Source organism: Corapipo altera, unplaced genomic scaffold, assembly GCF_003945725.1.
Source record: "Corapipo altera isolate COAL_440 unplaced genomic scaffold, ASM394572v1 0, whole genome shotgun sequence".
Lineage (NCBI taxonomy): Eukaryota > Metazoa > Chordata > Aves > Passeriformes > Pipridae > Corapipo > Corapipo altera.
Window position 1 is genome coordinate 77,269,515 of NW_020884872.1, and position 21,905 is coordinate 77,291,419.

General features: G+C 34.0%; 1 protein-coding gene across 2 annotated transcripts in view; it reads right to left on the reverse strand.

Annotated features, from left to right (window-relative positions):
• Positions 1-21,905, reverse strand: part of DYNC2H1 (dynein cytoplasmic 2 heavy chain 1) — a 160,226-nt gene that overhangs the window by 88,268 nt on the left and 50,053 nt on the right. For both annotated transcript variants that reach the window (XM_027636185.1, XM_027636100.1), the window contains exons 52-66: positions 21,621-21,763; positions 20,413-20,494; positions 19,844-19,998; positions 18,034-18,171; positions 15,624-15,737; positions 14,029-14,189; positions 13,752-13,875; positions 13,030-13,151; positions 12,015-12,101; positions 10,557-10,683; positions 8,697-8,838; positions 8,038-8,147; positions 5,554-5,652; positions 4,305-4,428; positions 1,238-1,401 (exon numbers count right to left, since the gene is read on the reverse strand). In XM_027636185.1, the coding sequence (XP_027491986.1) occupies positions 1,238-1,401; positions 4,305-4,428; positions 5,554-5,652; positions 8,038-8,147; positions 8,697-8,838; positions 10,557-10,683; positions 12,015-12,101; positions 13,030-13,151; positions 13,752-13,875; positions 14,029-14,189; positions 15,624-15,737; positions 18,034-18,171; positions 19,844-19,998; positions 20,413-20,494; positions 21,621-21,763 (1,892 nt within the window). The remainder of the gene's footprint in view (positions 1-1,237; positions 1,402-4,304; positions 4,429-5,553; positions 5,653-8,037; positions 8,148-8,696; positions 8,839-10,556; positions 10,684-12,014; positions 12,102-13,029; positions 13,152-13,751; positions 13,876-14,028; positions 14,190-15,623; positions 15,738-18,033; positions 18,172-19,843; positions 19,999-20,412; positions 20,495-21,620; positions 21,764-21,905) is intronic.

Sequence of the window (21,905 nt, forward strand, 5' to 3'; positions counted from 1 at the left end):
TTATCTAGCAGGATAAGAAACACTCTAATATTTCAAAATATGTATTCATTAGTTATATAGTACAATATATACTCATTCATCATATAGAATATATACTGCTATGTTTTTGAAAGTAGATTTCTGAGGGTTTACTCAGTTCCAGTAGACATCGAATAGCTTTAAATCTATGTACATATCCAGCATATCCTGTAATGGCCAGGATAATCCAGGAACTACTGTGAATCATGCCTTGAGTATAACAGCAAATGCAAGCCAGGTGAGATACTCCAGAGCATCTCAAGAGGCTCTGGATGACTTTATTGAGGACACTCATTCACAACATTTCATGCTTAGACCTAAACCTTTGCACCTCAATCTGAATTACATACATGTTTAAATGATTGGCAGTCTTCACTTCTGCATGTATTGTTATCAGATATATATTTCCTACAGGTGATGTAGGAAAGCACAAACTGGAAAGAACGGCAGCAAATTTCTTTCCAGCATGCCTACCAATCAAACCTCTCTCCTGCTAACAAAGAGAGAAAACAAAGTTAGTTTTTCTGCATTTCCACTTCAAAAGGGGGTCAATTTTCATGGTTACATTGCATGATGTTAATTCCCTACCTCCAGTGGAAGGAGGAAATCGATACAGATATCTGTGCTTCACATTTTGAATTGCATCTTATCAACATCTTACCTACATCCTATTCTAAGCCTCATTAGTGTGGAAAAACTTGTTTCATACCAAATAAAGAGGGGGTTTATTTCCCTTAATTGTTACATTTTGCTTCCTAAACTTTATAGAGAAAACCTCGAAAGCTACTAGCATTTTGGAGGAAGTAAAATATACAGTGTTTTGATTTCACTAAGTTTTTCCTGTACACAAAATTTTGATGGTACTAGCATTATTCTGTAACTAGGACACTAGAGAGCTGCAACAGAAATGTTTCCACGGTACCATAAATGTATCTTGAACAGAAAGTAGAGGCTTAGAAATTAATCTGTTGCAACTGAAGTCCATGAGACAATTTTAATTTTCTCTACTGAACTCACTACTTGGTTCCAAAGTGCATAAAACCAAGATTTTAAAATTTAAATTCAGTTTTAGCTTTGATTTTACTATTTATATTCATGAGCTAAAAAAATACCTCCACGGTCATTAACACAAGCTGCACCATAGGGCTTCTTCCAGACACTGGATGCATCTATGCATGTGCACTATACATATACACTATTTTTTATTCTAAATGCCTACCTGTCCTCTTAGGCCACTTGCTGTTGTGGTAAAGTTTACTTCTGTAACAACAGAAGAAGCATCAGGAGGAATGAAGGGATTGGGGTTTCTTGTTGACAGAAAAAGACGGAACTCTTCATTATAATCTATCGTTTTTTCACCTATTTGTACAGCATAACGGGGTCCTGTAAATAATAAGCAGACGTTATATGCACTCTGACTGGAACATTGTAAAATCATCATCAAGAAATATCATTGTAAAATAATGGTATTTGTGTAATACTTTAGGATGAGGAGATGTAAATGAATTTTAGAAGACTTATTTATAAACTTTTTGGAAAGAAATACAAATTTAAAAAATTCAAGGAACATATCCTAACCTGCGTTGTTAGAGGAAAAAAGGAATAAGATAGCACTAGTATAGGACAGCTAAATAGTGAGAATATTTAATACACCTGAGTAGTTTAATGATCTTTACCCATCACACCAAGACTAAATGGTAAAAAATGCAATTGAAGTAAAAGTAATATTAATGAATCTTTGAAATCTTCAAACCATGAATAGGAGAAAAAAACCCACAGAGGATGCACTGGAGAATCCCCCTTACATGTAAGAAACCTGTCATAATTTAAACATATTCACTTACATTTCCACAGCTGTATACCACACTAGCAAAACATACTAGTCATAATTATATATTTGCTAATTAAAATGGTTCAACATTTTCTGAATGTGATCCAAGCCCATTAGATTTCATCTTTGGATCTGTTACATTTATTTGTAGAAGGTTGGTGTTGCTGTATAATCATAATTCTATTAAAATGTTACTTTCTATGATAATTGTTATAGAGTAAGTCCATGAAACTAAACATGTTGGGATATCTAGATATTAGATTGAAAGAAAAATATGACATCAAGAAATGTCCCATAAATTTGTCTTATTATAAGCACATTTAATTTAATCATAATATGAAAGAAACAATTTATTAAATAATTGATGTCATAGTTTCAATCTGTTTATACTCCTAATATTTTTCAATATACCTGTCACAAAATAAAATTATATGTATGGTCCCTCACCATTCCCCTCCAACCCCAGGTTTCCATTCTAGCAGGGTTAGAAAAGAATAGACTCAAACAATCATATGATTAGAATAAGACTTTGCCTCCTGATACTGAAAAAGAAATAAGAACAGAATTATAAGATGAAAAGTTAATAAGTGAAAATTTCCATTCCAGAAAAATTTCCAAGATGGTATAGTTAGGTGCTTCTCTATTTTTAGCACTGATTGCAGATGAGAAATATAAATCTCTTGCTAAAACACTGGTAGAGATGAAAATCACATATCAATTTTGTTTCTATGCCAAGGATCACAATAAATTTCAGGACTGTGTTGTAAAAATGTCAAACAGAAAATGGAAGCTGTACAAAGACGAATTTATTGCAGTATATATATTCACATTTTTCTTAATGTTTCATTCAAAGTAATGAAGAGATGTACAGTCATCACAAGCAAAATAATGCAGATAGGCTCCCACCTCCACATTTTGACAAAGAGGAGTGTGTTCTTGCTTGCAAAGTGACAGAAAAGATTCAAATAGTGACCCGTTGTCCTTTCAAATAACAGCTCCCTAGACTGGACCTGCACAGACCTAACATTAACATAGATCATTAACAAGTAAAAGAGGATGTCTGAGTGTTATAAGCAATTTCCCTGAATAAATGAGTATATTTGAATTTAATCTACTTTCTTCACAGTTTAGCAGACATATTCATCTCTCAATTTGATTTCCTGAATAAAATCAATTAAGATGCCTGCAATACTGTATCTCTCCTTTCCAAAATTCAGTAGAAACTGGAGGGGCAAAAAAAATTTGTAATGATGTTCTACCTAACGCCCCACAGAACCCTGAAGTCACCACTTTGCTGGTACTCTTTTACTGAGAATAAACAAGCAGGTACATCTGTAACGGAAGAACGATTTAAAGTAACTTTCTTTTCACTAAACAGACCTTTCTGATATTGGAGATAAATGTATATAAGAATCCTATGACATTTGCTTTAATTAATAATAAGTACATTAAATGTACTTACATTTAAAGCATGACTTACCTCATGCATTATTAGATCTCAATAGTTGATGAAACAACAACAAAAAAAGTCTTAAGTTTTTTTCAGTAGCCAAAGCTCATACTGTAAATTACATGCATGAGCTGTGGTACATGTTGAGGAATTACAACTTGAGGCAGAAATATAATTACAAAGGATAATGTAAAACTATTATAATTACAGTAACTTAGACAGTATTTAAAACAGATATTGCTGTATTTTTTAATCCACCCAGTTCTTGTGATATAATTTGAAAACATGTAACATAATTCAACAAAATTCATGCTAAGATACTTATATAATTGCTATTTATTTTTGCTAAACTCTCATCACAAATTTTCATATCAGTCGTTATTAAAGCAACTAAATCCAAAGAAGTTTTATATAGAGTTATATAGAGTACATTATCTGTCCAAAGCAGAGATACTGCATAACAAATGCTGGGGGTTTTCCCTTTCATTGCATCAGTGAAGGGACACCTTTCACCAAATTCCACCATTTTGCTGATATCTACAACCCTCCTCATTCCAAAGGCACATCAGGGACAGACCTGTGTGCCTTCTTTAGTTTCAGACAACTGAAAAAGAAACAGAAACACCAATATTCTAAAACTCTGATTTCTAATTGCACAGCCAGCTGTGTAACTTCTGGTCTATTTAAGGCCCAAGTTCCTAAGTAAAACTATGCATTTGAAATTATCACTAGAAATTAACTTTAAATTCTGAAGGGTTGATAAAAACACTTTCTTCTAAATCCAGTTAAAAACTCTCTAAATACATTTCAGTATTTTTCCACTTACTAAACAAGAACATATTTCCAACATATTTTTTGCACTGAAATGTTAGCAACAGGTTAATACTAAAGAGGTAAAAAAATTGCACAATACTCAAGTTTTCAGAAAAATCAAGTTTTACATTCCATATAGATGTAAACTACAAAAGCTTTGAGGAAGCATTTGTAAAGATCATGGTCATTTACCTTGAGCAATGAGATCTTTTCTTAGCAATGGGTAAAGTACAGGCTCCACTCCATCCATTTCCTGTATAATAAGTGTTTTCCCAAATCTCACTGCCAGCTCCAGAGCAGTTACGAAGTTGGTGTCCTGGGTAAATAAATATAAATTCCTTTGAATCTTTTTTTTTTTTGAAAAACATAAAGACCTCCGAATGAGTAGGAAGGAATTATACCAAGTAGTCTAAATCTAAAAATCCGTAGTACAGCTGAAAAATTCTATTACAGGTATCAAATGATATTTCAGGTTTAGCCACAAGTGTTTAGTTCAAATAAATTTGATCTACTCAGATACTGACATACAGAAAACCTATTTAATACGCCTAGATCTTCAAGTGCTGCACCAGAAAAGAGCAGGTCTACCATCATTTCTCTCAGGTGTACCTAGAAGTCCTGGCCAGTTAACACATTTCGAATGTTAGTATGTAGTTACATCTGAAAACTGAATCAAGATCTACAGACAGGATTCACATTGGTATTAAGAAGTCTAAATGCAGTCTTTTGCTGTAGGTGTTTAAATATGCTTGTGGTGTTTAAGATTACATTAGTCAATGCAGACAACAGAGTCTAAAAGGTAATCAGGCTAATCAGCCGGCAGGAGAAACAATCAATTACTCAAAGATACTATCATCAGAGACAATCTTCAAGGCCTGCACAGAGCAGAAGGGTTATGTGCAACACCTACATTCTGCTGAAGCAATAACTTGAGGTCAGGTGGGGTTCAATAAGGGACTTCTGAACAGCACTAGATGCCTGCCTATGTGTGTACAACCGAGCCACACGTCACCACCCACGAAAATAGTTACAGGTAGACAATTAATTTTTGGTATCTTAGTCTCAAACTGAAATCAAACTTACTCTTTCCAATGTAGATAACACAACACAAAAATCATAGGGAGTAAGTGTACACATACTCCTGAAATCTAGTGAACTGTGAAGAATACAAAAGACCTCAACAGAAAATATGATATTCTTGGAGAGGGTGGCACAAAGAGGTAAACTTTGTAGAAGTAATACCAGATGTTGACCCTCTAATTTTCAGTACTTTGATCTCCTCCTTGAGTAAACAAATTTTCATGAGAAGTTATAGGCTTCATAGAATACAACCTCATTTTTGGTGTTCACTATCACACCCCTTTAAAAACTGCTCTCTAAAGTCTGGAATAGAGAAAGCTCAAGCAGAACAGAATTGTAAGACCAAGAGTAGATACTGCACCTGTTGGTTAATAACTTCCAAACGTGATTCCTTCAAATGTGTCTTCAACCATTCAGTAGCCCGGAAAGAAGGGTCTATCAAAAACGGGCAAACTTTACTCTAGGGTGAAAGAAATATACATGTATATTTACTAAAATCTATTTTGTTTAAGAATAAAATGGGAGTCCTTTATTATTTTACCAAATGTACAGCATAAATATTTTAAAATCTTTTTTTCATTAACCAACTGCTTAGAGAAATAGAGTAGGAATTTTATGTCTTTTATTTTGTTTCTTAAAAAAAAAAAGCATGCAATCCAAAATTCTCAGGTGTTCGTCCTGCTGAAGTTAGGCCATTCTTCACCTTCTCTATAAACAGGAGTCTATTTAATGACTATAATCTACAGCTTTTGTTATTCACAACTGCTTTTAAACTTAGAAGAAGAGGTATTAGTTTTCCTTCTTCTTTCTCTAGAGGGCAAAGGTACAGTACTTCTTGTTTTGGACCTCAATACATTTTAGAAAAAATCATGAACACAAGTATTTTGCAGGCATAAAGCTACAATGAACATTCTCCAGTACATTCATATGTCTCTTGTGCTGAAGATCATACAATTGCTATAGGATTCCAGGTGTAGCCTTCCTAGTGCTGAGATCACCTCCTTTGACCTGCACCCAATACTTTGCTTAAAGCTGTCCAGGATACGATTGTCCGTCTTCTTGGAAGGGAGTCATTACTGGCTCATGTACAACCTGGTGTCCACCAGGACTCCCAGGGCCTTTTTTTGCAAATCTGCTTTGCAGCTGGGTGGTTCCCAGCACATGTTGGTACATGGGGTTGTTATTCTCCAGGAGCAGGACTGTGCAATTCCCTTTGTTGAACTTCATGAAGTTCCGGTCAGCCCATTTCTCCAGTCCATCAAGGACCTCTGGGCAGCAGCTTCACCCTCTGCTGTATCACAGACTCAATCACAGAATGGCTGGGTTGGAAAGCTCTTAAATATCACCTAGTTCCAAGCCCCTGCCACAGGCAGGGATGCCACCCACTAGAACAGGTTCCCAGGGCCCCATCCAATCTGGCCTTGAGCACTTCCAGGGATGGGGCTTCCACAGCTTCTCTGAGCAACCTGTTCCAGTGCCTCACTACTCTCTAAGTAAAGCTAATCTAAATCTCTCATCTTTTAGTTTATAACCATTCTCGCTTGTCCTATCTGCCCATATAAAGACTTGTTCTCCCTCGTTTTTATAAGTCCCTTTAAAGTATTGAAAGGCTGCAATGAGGTCCCTCCAGAGCCTTCTCTTCCCCAGGCTGAACAATGCCAGCTCTGTCAGCCTGTCTTTATAGCAGAGGAGCGCCAGCCCTCTGATTATCTTGGTATATCAGCCATATCTCCCAGGTTTGTGTCAGCAAACTTGCTGAAGGTTTAAACAGATATTTTCAACAATTCTCTAGTTAAGTCTGACAGACAAATGCTTCCAAGTTGTGGGGCTTTTTTTAGAGTTCCAGTATTCCAAACTGAGTAATTGCACAGATCTCAAACTGAAAGACAGAGAAACAATATTCAAGAATCGAAAGATGATGAGTATAAAAGCTTGTGAACTATACTGTAGACCACCTTGGTAAAATATCACGTCCAATTTCAGCTTTATAAGGATGTTGAAAAAAACTGTACACAAAGAAAATTATTTGAGCTAAGGGAGTACTTCATAAAGCTCTTTATACACTGAGATTTTTAAGAGTTCAATCTATTCAACTAAGGAAAATAATGAAAATAAGATCTTATTATAATACATAAGTAGCTTTAAGGGTACAAGACAGTATTTATTGGAAACCTTTTTAATCAAACTGAGAAAGGATCTACTATCGATCTACCACCAAGGTGATAAAGCAAGATAAATTTAAATTGAAAAAAGGTTGCAACTGATTTGAGAGAATCATCAATCATCTAAGTAAATCACCTGTAGTAAATGGAGATTCTCCTCATGCCATTAAATACTTACTTGTTAGGAGATCTAATAAATGACTACAATATCATGTACATAATCATGCAATATTATGTATTATATATCTATACATAATTATATGATAAAACTGAATCTTTTCCCACTTCTTTTCTCAAGTATTATTAGCAATATATATATAGGTTTCGAAAGGTATCTGTATATAGCCTTTCCTTTTTCTGAGAAAAAAGTATTAGAAATTATATGTCAAAGTCAACATACATGGGACATAATCTTCCACTGATTCTAGCACTTTAAGCTGGAATAGACTGATATGGAAGAAAACTGTAAAAGCAAAAAGGAAAACGTGTTTTCTTTAACTGTTTTTTTCTTTGTACTACAGAATACCCAGTGTACATAAGTATTTATTTCTCTGTGTGTGTGTGTTCTGTGATGCCAACAAATAACACAAATGAAGTAATTCAAAATTCCAGGCAGATGTCATGTTACTGAAATTTGTAAAAATTCAAATACTTCCAAGACAAGATAAAAAAAGCAAATTTACCTGCAAGATGACAAGAGCATTTTCTATTGAAAGATCATCTGAAGGCAAACCTTCACTTTTCCAAACTAATTCCTCACTTTCTGTACATAGGAACCGCCGTAAATCAAACTCTGATAAATGAAAGAGTGCAACTTTGTGTCAGCATTTATAGTCTGCATAATTATAAAGCATTTACCACTGTGTATACAGTAGAGACTCTGTCTAACAGAGTGCAGGTCTGTAGATTTCCCTTTAATCTATTATTTTATTGCTTGAACTTATTACTAATAACTAGCTGATGTCATAATAATATTTAATTATATTATTAATGCAGAAATAAAAATGTTTGCTGAAAAAGCAGATGCATTCAAAACGCATTGGTAAATTTACAATAGTTCATGTGAATACATTCATTTTTGTAAATTTTTCTTTTTAAGCAAATTCTACAAAAATAAAATTATTTATAAGTTTTTATAATCTTAATAATTTAATAGAATAAGCCTAAGAAATAGTCTATCTGTATAAACAAGTATTTATTGAGTAAGAAAACATCATCACTTTTCATTTGGAAACATGAAGACAATTGAAACTGTTCATTAGAACTCACTGGCATTTCTCACTTCCTCAATCAAGCTTAATTACTTACACGCAGACACTGACAGACACACACAAGAAATTACTTTCAAGGCCTGCTGATTTGGTCCATTCATCCAAGCTGTTTTTCCTCTGATCCTCAGGAGCAGCAGAAAGGTATGTAATAAATGCAGCTGCTAACTGAGCTCTTTTAGGCAATGTAGCCAGTTCATCTGTTATCTCTGACACCTTAAAAAAAAAAAAAAGTGAAGACTGTATAGGTGTTTTGCAAACAAAAGCTATGTTAATATGCCTCATCAGCTATTAAAAAGTCATAATTAAATTTGCCTGCCATTGGGAATATAGTTGAGACAATCTCTCTACTTGCATTTTAGGTATCTATACCTAGCTAACCCACATCAACACAGACAAGAAATTATGGGAAAAATTCTTTTTAGCCTTTGGTTAGGGTATGGACAGATATTTCTGAGAATGTAGCTGCTAAAAATCTATGAATTTCAGTTCAATTTATAAGCAAATGAATAAAAAGTATCATAGTAAGAAAAATAAGAAATATGTGATCCCAGTCACAGTCAGGTAGTAAGTATGTATACAATATGTATACAGATACTAAATACTATGTTACTATATGTAACTATTACATTTACTGTTATTCGCTGCACACTTACATGATAAAATACATTTATCATATATCTTCAAATAATTTAGCTGCACTACAGCACCTCTGTTTTGAAATGTTCCAGTATTTTGGAGAAAAATACAGCATATCAAAATACTATATGACTGCCAGAATTGGTTTCAAAGTATTGTCTTTTTTTTGCTATAATCAAACTGACATCAGAAAAAAGCTGATACACAAACAAAAAAAGCAACTTTTCATTGCTTCCTCTTTACTTTAAAGGGAGACAAATACTGCCTTTTCACTGTCCGCAATATGGGATACTTCTTGACTAATCTATCTGTCAGTCTAGTCTACAGTATATCATTAACAGATAGTCTGAACTTTCTAATGATGAGGGTAATGTATCAGGGTGAAAAACTGGAGGAATCACTTTTAGAAGCATTTAGACTCTGGGGTTCAAATACATCCAATCCTTACTATAGGAGCTGAAACAGCTGTAAAGCTACTTTCAAAGGAAAATCTTCTATTTTTTTCCATTATAGTGGTCAACCTACAAAAAGGATTCATCTAACCTTAACTTTGGTTCTTCAAAATGCAGGTATTTAGTCTACCTGTTTAGGCTTTTTTCAGTATCAGTGGAGAGACAGGACCATGTATCTCTGCATGGAGATTTTCTCCACTTTAAGATACACAAGAAAACTAGAGATTGCTTTCTGGAGGTGACAGCTATTTTCAGCTTGTATATATCTCGAGATTTTCCTTTTTGCTTCAGACCAAAGAAGAGCCTGTGTGTCCAAAGACTTGCCAGTTTCTCTCAAATATTTCATCTGAGCAAATAAAATATGCTTACTTTCCCTACTGAGAAAAGCCTAAAACATTTAAGTGAAGACTTAAAAAGCAACAAAATATTTTGGGTAGATCTACATTTGCATTTCCAGCATCAATGCCATAAAAGAATACATGTTTTAAGACTGTGATTGTTTAATGTTTTCCAAAAAACTGTCCCTTTTGATTGTATCTCAGCTTGGAGGGTCCAACTGCCGACAATTACATTATTGTGATTGAAAACCATCGCAAAATGTTGTATGTTCTGTATTAAATACTGAGGGATTTTTTACACATTCTGTGGCAAGGTGATATAACTTGTATGGTGAAATAAAAATAAGTTTCAGAAGGAAGAAAAGCTTTAATTTCTAATGAGAAATCAAATAAATGTACACTGGGAGACATGCAGAATGGCAATAACTCACATTCTACAAACAGTGCAAAAATTGTATTTTCAAATTATCAGCTATAAGATATATTTAGGAAAATTTTCACTAACCTGAGTGCTCCATCTTTTGTGTTCCCTATCGAGTTGATTTATTAGTTCCTCTGCAGCTTTTAATGTTTTCTGAGCTTTACTTAGTTCTGCTTCAAGTTTTGCTGCTTCTGTTGTTCTACTCTGGAACCTGTAAAACAAATACTCTTTGTAATTACTATCATGAACTACTAAACTTATGAACAGTTACTTTCAAGGCAGTTTAATTGACTGAATTTGTAATGAATTTCTCCATTATTGTTAATGAAGAACACAACTACAGTTCTTTTTCGTACCTTCTGCTTTTAATTGGCAGAGGAACTTCTTAGACTTTTAACCAAAAAAATTTAGATAGATACACAGGTGAGACTTAAAAATACATTTCAAATACAGATCATAATGTCTAAAATCATTCCTTCTTTTACTTAAACATCTTGACTTGATTTTAGTGATTGTGTAAAGTTTTGTTTGGCACCTAGTAAGGAAAATAGCAGGCTCAATGCCATACTGTACATTTGTAACTACTTGGTAAATCTGATATTTGAAATCGTTAAAAAAGAATATTGCTAATTCACAAGAATAACTCCAGTTCAACGCACAGTAGTCTATTTTGTAAACTAATACATAGTAAGAACATGACCTAAAAAAACAGGTAAGGATTAGGTATTATTTTGTAATGCTCAATATCTAATTACATTCATTAATATTTAAAATAATTAATGCATTTAATAATCGACCAGTTTAAAGCAATATATTTAACTGTAATCTCTAGTATATAACCAATTTAAGAAATCACTGTATAGCTGAATAACAAGAATTCTCCCTTTTTTTTTTTGCAGAGTACAAAACGACTTTTAGTAATATGTACATACGTCAGATTATAAAGTATCTCCTATACTAAGTACATACTAAAACCATCAAACTAAAAAACTTAGATTAAACTGAATTTGCAGAAAGTATAAAAGTTCACCAGACCTATTTTTATACCCCTGTGAGTCATGTACTTGATGAGATGCTAAGAAAAAAGGAGATAGTTAACTAGTTGTCAAAAAACTAGGACAGCCTAAAAGAAATAAAACTGCCTTTATTCAAGCTGTGATCAGTAGAAGTTTTGTACAGGCATATTCCCAAAATTCTAAGGAGTCATTGAAGTCTTTTGTGATTTAAAAGGTTAGAAACAATACTGCTTACCGTTGACTTCAATGGCTACAATAAAGGCTACCAACACCATCAGTAGTGAGAAGCGGGTACTTTTAAGGAGCATTTCTTTCATCTGATTGAGAAGATGAGCTGTATTCTAACAGTATTTATCTCCACTGAGTGTATAGATAGACGCTTAGACTATCTATCTAAGCGTCACTAATTGGGACGTAAATATCTTGCAGAACAGGAAGCTACATTTGGTTAGATAAATGTCATTATTCATAATGTAAAATCATCTATGTTTGTATTTATATCTTGAAATAAACAAACCCAACTTACTTGTCTTTCAGTTCCAATACTTTTTGACCAACAGAGTTCAGAAGATCCTCTAACTTCTTTTCTCTGTCTTCAGTTTTTTTGAGATTACTACAAAAAGGTAACATTTATTTTAAGACTACTACAAAAAGGTAACATTTATTTTAAGACTATGGACCCAAAAGGGAAAAAAAAGAGCAAATAAAACAGGAAAGTAATTTACATAGAGGTAGTTCAGAGACAGCTCTTCCTTTTGTTTTACATTAAAAATATATATTTTCATGCAAAAAAGCTTTGAGTATTTCTCATCACTTAGCTTCAAAAATGGAAACCAAACACCCTATTCTTAAAAGATCAGAACAAGTTCTTCCAATACAGAATTTTAAAACCTGGCAAAACAATCAGTACAGATTCCTAAGGTTATGGGTGGTCATAAGACCATGTCTTATCCTTTTGATCCCAAGGAGAACCTGATTATGCTTGGTACGTGACTGAAAATAGAGGAACTATACATCTCATAAAATAGCATGGGTTTTACTGAAAGACTGCATTTTAAGCATATCTGTGATGCTCATTTCTCCCTGACACTATTCAGCTGGACAGGTAACTCATGATTGTACAAAAAACAACCAAGGTATAGCTTCCAGGAAAAAGAAAATATTACGCACTTACTTTTCTGTATCAGCAGGAACATTTTATTACCTACACATGAGGTATAATTTCTTTTATCTTTTTTTTAAATAAATTTCAATCCACACAGAATCACAGAATGGTTGGTGTTGGAAAGCAACTCTGGAGATCATCTAATCCAAACCCCTGCTAAAGCTGGTTCACCCAGAGCAGGTTGCACAGTATCGTGTCCAGGCATGTTTTGAATATCTTCAGAGGAGATTTCACAACCTTTCTGGGCAGCCTGTTCCAGTGCTCTGTCACCCTCTAAGAAGTTATTCCTCATATTCAGATTCCTTCTTGGAGGTTTTAGTTTTGCCCACCACCATTGGAATTAAAAGTACTTGTTTTGTAATAGGGTCTAACTTACGCTTCCAAGCCAGCCTTCTCTTTTTCCAAAGGCTGAATTCGTTCTAGGACATGGGAATACTGGATGTTGGCATTCACCCAAGCTGCTAATGGAGCAGCTGCAGCACTGGCTCGTTTAGCATTCTGAAAAATTCAGTAACATGTAGAAGAAAGTCCTTGAAGTATAATGCAGAAAAGATAAATACTGCAACAGATTTACTAGTTACCAACTTAAATATGCCAATTAGCCTGTTCTTCTACTGAACTAATCTTTTAAATTGTTACTAAGAGATTATATTGTAGGCCAGTAATCTTGCATAAAAAAACCACAGTGGGTATCTTTAGAACTACGTAGCTTCACTGAAATTAACAAGTTTTAAATTAATGCATGATTTATTAGACTCTTACTGTTACAAGGAGGCCAGAAGAAGCCAGTTACTATTGCTTGGTTGAGTTCTAATTTATACCAGTGACAAAAATCTCTGAGGATTTGATTCCATAATGTCTTCTCATCCCACAGCTCCCCACTCACCAACCAATTCTCATGGTTAGAGGCAGCACGCAACAGAGTAATCTCTGCTACACCTTTATCTCTAACAAAATCTGCAAGCAGAATTCATCAATTTTTCTCTAATTTAAGCTCATTCTAAAAATTATGTTGGCAAATCAGACAACCACGTCCTTTTTATTCTTCTGGGGTTTTTTTTGGTCTTTTTCATTTTAGGTAATGCAATCAGGAATTACCTTTGGATCAAAAGATGCTCTGTTTTTAGAAAGAAGTTCTTCAACACTCTCTCGTATTTCTCTTGGAATATTACGGGCATCAAAGGATTCTATGTCCTCCCTTACACTTCTTTTGGCCAAGAAACTGTAAAAAGAATTAAATAACTAAGTAAAGAAGAAACAAATATTAAAAAGATTATTTCTGTATGAAACCAAATAATTCTGAACATGCATTATTCCTGAATATAAATGAAAGTAGTTCATCTTAAAAAGTTTAAAGTTTAAATAAAATCCTCACCTCTTCATGCTCACCCATGATGTATCAAAAATCCCCATCAGCCGCAGAACTCCCTCTAGTATGTCTCTGATTATGTCAGGGGGCATCCGTAGTGACCGGATTTCTAACAAAGACTCTGGCTTTATATTTCCAACAGCTAATTTAGCTTCACTAACCAGTGGCTTGAAACATAAAAACACATTATAAAGAGGGATGGGGATACAAAAAAAAGAATATTTGCCATTTCAGTTTGCATACAATTTCTTGTTCTTTTTAAATATTTTATTACCTAACCAACTACTACTGATGCATATTCATGTTTACAAGTTACTAAAAAATTGTCACGTTTACTAAGTGATAATAAATATATTTTCCCATGAAACAGCATATTATAATCCTGACATACCCTAGCTTTTCATTCAGCACTGTAATTCATAAACGTTACATAGATATTAGTGTCAATCATGTTTGCTCTTTCATTGCTTAGAAGTTCATTGTGATACAGGTATCTTTTAATAATTATGCTAATTACTATTTATAGGCATAAGTGAGGATCTCTGTGTAAACACACACAGAACTACAGGTCACAAAAGCTTTCTATTTCCAGTAGCTAAACAAATCCAGACAGCCTTTGCCCTTATCAACAAATAGAATGATAAGAGAAGTTAAAGATTATTATTTAAAAACTGTGCACACCTTACAGATCTTTCATATTTATCAAAGGCCACAAAATGGGTGTAGTCCTGCAGTTCTATGTCACTTTCAATACAAGGATATAATTCCTTAGCAACTATAATATTTAAAAGGAAAAACAAAAAGTTGCTGTAGTTTTCCCTTATGCTTTAGTATAAACTTAAAATGGATGGGATGAAAAATAGAGACTAAAAGCAATGACTGTACACACATAACACACAAGAAATCTGATGCTTAACATAGAATCACAATACACTGAGTTGCAAGGGACCCACAAAGATCATCAAGTCCAACTCCTGACCCTGTGCAGGACCATCCCCAAGAGCCACACCATGTGCCTGAGAATATCATCCAAATGCTTCTGCCAGGCTTAGGGCTGTGACCACTTCCCTGAGGAGCCTGTTCCAGCACTCAACTATCTGTAAGGTCTCTTGAACAAGCAGTTTGTTGTAGTGCCATTAGGATATATAATTTTCAGAATTTAGTAATAACTGGAAATTATCTCTCATTAAATTATTTCCATTCAGATGAGACTACCAAGCCCTATGATATTACCAGTTTGATCAAGGCAAAGTAATGTGGTTGGTCTATATAAGACATGAGTAATTAAAAAATATTCAATAAAATCAGCAGAACTCAGCTGTAGACCATAGCAGCATAGAAATATCAAGTGGTTGGTAAGATTTGGCTTGAAAACTCTTTCTGTAATTAATATCTAAGAGAACACAAATGCCAAAATGACAACATAAATTTGGCAAATAGAATACTGTTTCCTAATGCAAGAATTTTTAATATCAAAATAATTTAGAGCAAAATTTAAGAATTGCAAGGATAAATTTTGCAAAACCATTGTGCACAGCAGGACTTGAGTAACTCAGATAAAATCAGACTGCAAAATATTACTTTTTCTTATCTGCTCTTACCTGAACCTCTTTTAGTTCATCTTCAATTTTTCTTTTTCTTTCTTCTATTTCTGCAGCCTCTTCTGCTATTCGTTGTTTAATTTTTTCCATTTCTGCTTTTTGCTCACTAGCACTCTGTAAAAAAAATACCTTTAGCTTGCAAATTTACACAGATTTTATTTCCTTATGTCCCATTTCTTTTAGTCTTCATTATAATAATTTGCACAATACCAATTACAGTAAAATATCTGAGTCTACTTGATACTAGATGGGCAGACTAGGTAAGTAAACTTTATAGAATAAGTATCATTTGCTTTTACTGTGTCACCTTTCTTTACCACAGACCAGAATCTGTACCTCTATTTTTGAGAGGCTCATTATGATCTTTTTTCTCTTTGCCTCTGATTTTCCATTCCTTATCAACATGTCAGTCTTCCTCTAAAAGGATGAGTGACAGCCTCCGTAACATTCTTACTACATTTGAAAGTACTGCCGTGTTGTCACTGTCTTTGCAGCTGCTCCCGTATCTATTTCAATTTCTTTCACAACACCATTAAAACTCTATTTTTCTATCATATTCATTAAAGCAGCAGTTGTGTTGGAATTACAGCCTATTAGTCTAAAAGTACTAATCATAGAATGGTTTCTTTACTTAAAATTTTTACCAATCTGTAAGGTATACGTATGTCCTACATGCATATTTTAAGTTGCTTGGGTTTACATCTTTTTTGTTTTCTGGATTTGTACTGTGCCTACCACACAGCAGACAGTAGCTATTAGCCATCTTCAATCCTAAGCCAATCCTAAAAACTTCAGTACAATAATTAATACCTACTATATTAATAAATAGGACCTTACATGTCTTTTATCATTGAGGATAAATGTATAAAATGCATAAAACACTAACATTCGAAACTCAGTACTTAAAAAATAAAAGTCAAAAAAGCCCAGAGTTTATGTTTTTCTGATATATAATACATTATTATCACCAGTAATTGTCAAGCTGAGTTGCAGAAGAAGGTAATGGATGCATATAAGCAGAGAAAACCTTAAGATAATAATAATTCTCTGAGCACTTAACCCAAGCTGTAGATCAGCATGTTATTGAAGATTACATTCAAATACATAAAACATTAGCTACATGAAACTAGATTAGACATTTCATGCAAATGAACATGTACTGAATGATTGCTCTGAATAAGAAAACCTTAAAATTCAGTTGTAGGTCAAAAGCCTTGCTCTGAAAGGAGATTAAAAGAGTCTCTATGTATTAAAACACTATCTCTTACATAAACTAGAACATTTGAAGTGACATTAAAATGTTAGAGGGTACCTATACTTCATGCTAATCTAAATAATCAAAATTCTACTGTAATTTTTCTGATGTCAGTAGGCCCATCATGTTTCATTGCTTTTGACCTATTCTTTGATTATGTCCTACAATGTAATATGTGCTATCCACATAACCTGTAACTCTTCTAGATAACAACCGACACAGATTCAAAACTGACATCAGTGAACGCACCAAGGTAATCATCATTATTCAAATTCATGTAAAGTAGGCAGATAGAGCTTAAAAGTACTAAAAACTGCCAACAGCAAAAGATACATAAAAATGGAAGCAATGCACTTTCACAGCACTGTGAACCAAATGATTTGAAAGACCAGGCATTTACTTTACTGCATACACAGAATGTCTTTGGTATTGATGTTCCGACCAATCAGACTAAGTCAGCAACAAAAAAAACCCAGTGCAGTGACAGCAGATTCATTACATCTTAACCTACAATTATGATTCCAGGAAGTATCAATGTGAAAACCTATTGTCTGTGCAATTATTTTACATGACTGAGAAAATATTACTAAAGAAAGTACAGAATATTGAAAAAAAGGTCTACCTCTCAGCTGAAGAATAAAAATTCAAGGAATGATGAACATGGAGGTATTATTTAATCTTCTCTGAGGTTAAATTCTGAGGACCAGACCTCATGAAATACACACTTTCTAAGAGTTCACAGATTTAATTCCTGGTATTTGTTACCTAAAATAGTGCTACTTGTACATATTTTATTGAAAGTTCCTATCTGTGATAAACATAAAACGCATCAGCTTGAATTTATGAAGTTCTAGGAAAACTTTCAGACAGACTAAACTACAGCAGTAAACACTACTCAGGTGCAAAACTTGCACTGATCTCTTCCTATTCGATCAGTTCAAATATGATTTAAGTTATAGAATCCTCTGTCCTGTTGCAACCTTATTTAAGCCTCAGGGCTCATGTCTTCCCTTAGGCAAATTCTTGCAAAAGCATGACATTTTGTAACACTTGAAAAGATTACAAAACACAGGCGGTTATGGAGACCAAAAACAGAAAAGAATTGTTTTGTTTTTTGGTTTTTTTTTCTACTTTTGATGTGATTGTATATACCACCTGCATAGATACTGTAATTTCTTGAAGAGCAGAATCAGCTTCATCCTGCTTCGTTTTGAGTAAAATGCTTTGCTCTCCAGCTTTTCTGTTCAGTTCATCAACCAGGGCTTTAGCTTCATTCAGCTTTGAAACACCTGCCTATAAAAGTTGTAAACAAGCAGATATTTAGCAGTGAATTTTTAGCAGATTTAAATGAAGGCTTGTTACAAAAAGGATGGACAAATTAAGAGTGATGTAGACTAGTATTCTATTTTTTTTTAATTATTGTTCCACATTCTCTTGATATTATCTACATTTTGTTGGTATTATTTAACCTAAGAATGAGATCTGACACTTTAAGATGTGTCACTGTAAGATGTATTACTACATCAAAAAGATAAGAAAATTCTCAAACTAACAAACTTTTAACAAAACAGTAACTAGTACATAATCTATTTCTCAATAATTCAATAGAATTTAAGTTAACTGATATTAACTCATCGTAATTATATCTCCCTTAAAAACAAATCTATAAAAATTCAACAAATTGAAAAGAAATAGATTAGCTTACTTCTATATATTTGTACACTCTAAAGAACATGGATGTACATTAAACGAAGTCTCTATTATGCTTAAGATTAACTATTTTCTTTAATCACACTTTCTATCTTATTTATTTTATATTAATTATATAATAGAATTATTTCAAGACATATTTGAAAAAAAAATATGTATTGACTGAGGATACATATCTCTAATTTTCATGAAAATTATTACTTTTATTTAAACGGAGCATTTAACAAGTAAATGAGTGCTTGTCACAAACAAACCAGTTACATTCTAAATATACCCAAAAAAAAGCAATTTCTATTACTACAAATTTAAATCTTCTTAAATTGCATACTACAGTGATGGAAAAATATTGGCAGACAGAGTAAAAATAGAGTAGAATACAAGGCAAGGAAGTAATTTGCTTTTGACAGATGCTTTAAGAAAAAAATACAGATTTGCAAGTGTGGTTTCAGAATATCAGCACAGGTGACTGAGAAAAGGAGCTGAAAGGGACAGGAGAAAGGCAAAGACAAAAGTCCTAAAGGAGGACACAGATCTTTCCAGAAATATACTGGGGGAAGGGAACTAAATAGGATTGGAAAGATAACAAATGGGTTTCAAAAATAAGGATGTTATGCATACAAAAGAGGAGTAAAGTGACACCTATGCATTTGGTCCAGAACTGTCCACAGGTCTGATGTGTGCCAAAGGAATTCAAAATCATTCCAAAACACAAAAGGAAAGACAATCACAACAAAAGGAATCTTGGTCAAAGCTAGACAAGAACACCATGCGGTTAAAGATAAGTCTGTCAAACTAGGACGTGAAAATCCTACAAAGCAGGAACTTATTCTCAAGATATAAAGAAAGGGATGGAATATGGAGCTACACAGAGAACATTTATATAAGGAGAGGCAGGACTTAAATTGATGGAAAGATGATGGGTTTTTAGCAACACAATTCCAATATACATGGGTGAAAAAGTTTACAGTGCTTTCAAGTACTTTTTACTCTGCCACAAAACATACCCAGTCTCATACATTCTTGAGGAAAACTATTACCAAAACAAGAAAAACACTTTTCTCCCTTTCAGGCATTTCAACAGACAAGTGCATTAGGATTCATGATATTTCTCTTCTGAAACCAGAGTGTGAGCATATGCCAATAGAGGACACATCACACAACCATGTTAGCAGCTACAGCCCATTAATACACAAGACATTTCCAAATATGGGAGTATTTTGAAAAGCTATATGTTAAAAGTGTTTCAAACACATACCTGCAAGTGGTTCTGCCTTTTTATTAGCTCTCTTCTTTTACTGTTATTGATGGTACTGTATACACGAAGGAATGTCATATACCTGCTAGGTGTTGCTCCGTATATTTTACATGATTCATGGATTGCCAGAAATGACTTCAGAAAATCAGAATCACCTGTACAACACCATTTGTTACACAGATAATATTATACTCAATTTTATCTCACATTGAAATAACCAAGGAAGAGCAATAGAGTATGTTTTTTGAGATATGAATTAACAGCATCCAAAAATATCACAAGGACTATACTTTTTTTAAAGTTCTGTCAGGGAAACAACACGCAACTACATTTGAAATGCATATTTCTCAGAAAGAAATATACTGAAATTGTTTGATGTTTGAAAAAGCTGGAGGCCTGGGCTCCTCTCCGAACACACACACGCACACAGTCCCACACCTCCATACACACACCCCCACCCACACACCCCACACGGTGGTTCTGACCCAATAATTACTGATCTGGTGTCTAACACTGAGTAAGTGTTTAATAATAAGCAATAGTAACTAGTGTGTCTACCCAAATATTACCTGAATGTTTTTTCTTAACTTCCTTATGTGTTTTTCCAGTCTTTTCTTGTTCATCTGAATCATACAGAAGCATTTCAGGTATCTAAAAAAAAGCCATGATTTTCTGCATGAAAATGACGAACAATGACAACCTGAGTTAAAATTAAAAAAAACTCAAACCAACCTTAAATCCAGCTTCTCATTTGGAAAGACTGAAAATTATATATTTACTCAGAACAAGGAATTTACAGAATATTTATAGGATTAGAAAGATAAATTCTGCCTTTCCATGCCACTGATAACTTCTTGCTCTCTCAAGCAGAGGAAATTTTGCTGGCTGTATAAATGACCAAGTAGTTCTCAGAGGACTCTTACAATAGCACAAATGTCAAAGATTCAAAAATATACAATTCAAGAGGGAATGAGACAGTCTTAATCCACATTCCATACATGTACATATTACCCATTAACTGACCTTCACTGAGATCACTCAGAGAACAGGATGATGGCAACAGTGCTGTTTATGTTTGTGCTTAGGGTTTCTGTTTGTGTTGTTCTGTGTGAGAATCACATGTATATATGTGCTGTATATGGTCTGCACGACAGGTTGGAGGGGAATCTCAGCTCCAGTGCCTCGAGCCCTTGGGGTCTGCAGGGCTGTTTCTCTCACCTACTCTCACTCCTCTCTCTGGCTGCAGATGCTCCTGTGCAGTAACTTCTTTCCCCTTCTTAAATGTTATCCCAGAGATGCTACCACCATTGCTGATGAGCCCAACCCTGGCCAGCAGCAGGTCTGTCCTGGAGCTAGCTGGCATCTGCTCTGTCAGTCGTGGGGGAAGCTTCTGGCAGATTCTCACTGAAGCCACCCCTGCAGCTCCCGCCACTATCAAAAGCTCACAACACAAACCTGATACAATTGGCTTTACCATTTTGCTTGCAGTCTATTTTTATTTTGTTCTTAAATGCTCTGTTTGATCAGAGTCATAGTTGTCAACGTGTTGTTCAAGTCAGCACACAAAGAGAACAAAATATAATGTTGGTAAAATAATAATGTTAATAATATTTAAGTGCTCTGAGGAGTTTTCTGTCTTTTTAGGACTTAACAAATGAATTAAATAAGCACAGTGACAATTATCCCTTCATGACTTTAAATATCTTTATCTTATTTACCAAAGCTCCATTATTTTTGGAGATACTAGTTTAAATAAGTCACAATTAATGCAATTTACCTTTTTCATACTGTCTTCTGACCAGGTTTCCATCCACAAAACCTGACATTTCTTATACAGTGCTGGATTACTTTCACAGTTTACTGTGAAATTTAAATTAGTAGGATCCATTATCAAGACAACATGCAGATTTTGTTGGATCCCTAAGAAAAAGTAACATATTAAATTTTTAGTACAGAACAATCTGACTACATGATGGTAATTTTATTGCAAATACAATATAATTTAGTGTCCTTCAAACACTTATCACAAGGTAATTTCTGGGAAAAAAAGAGCCTATAATAT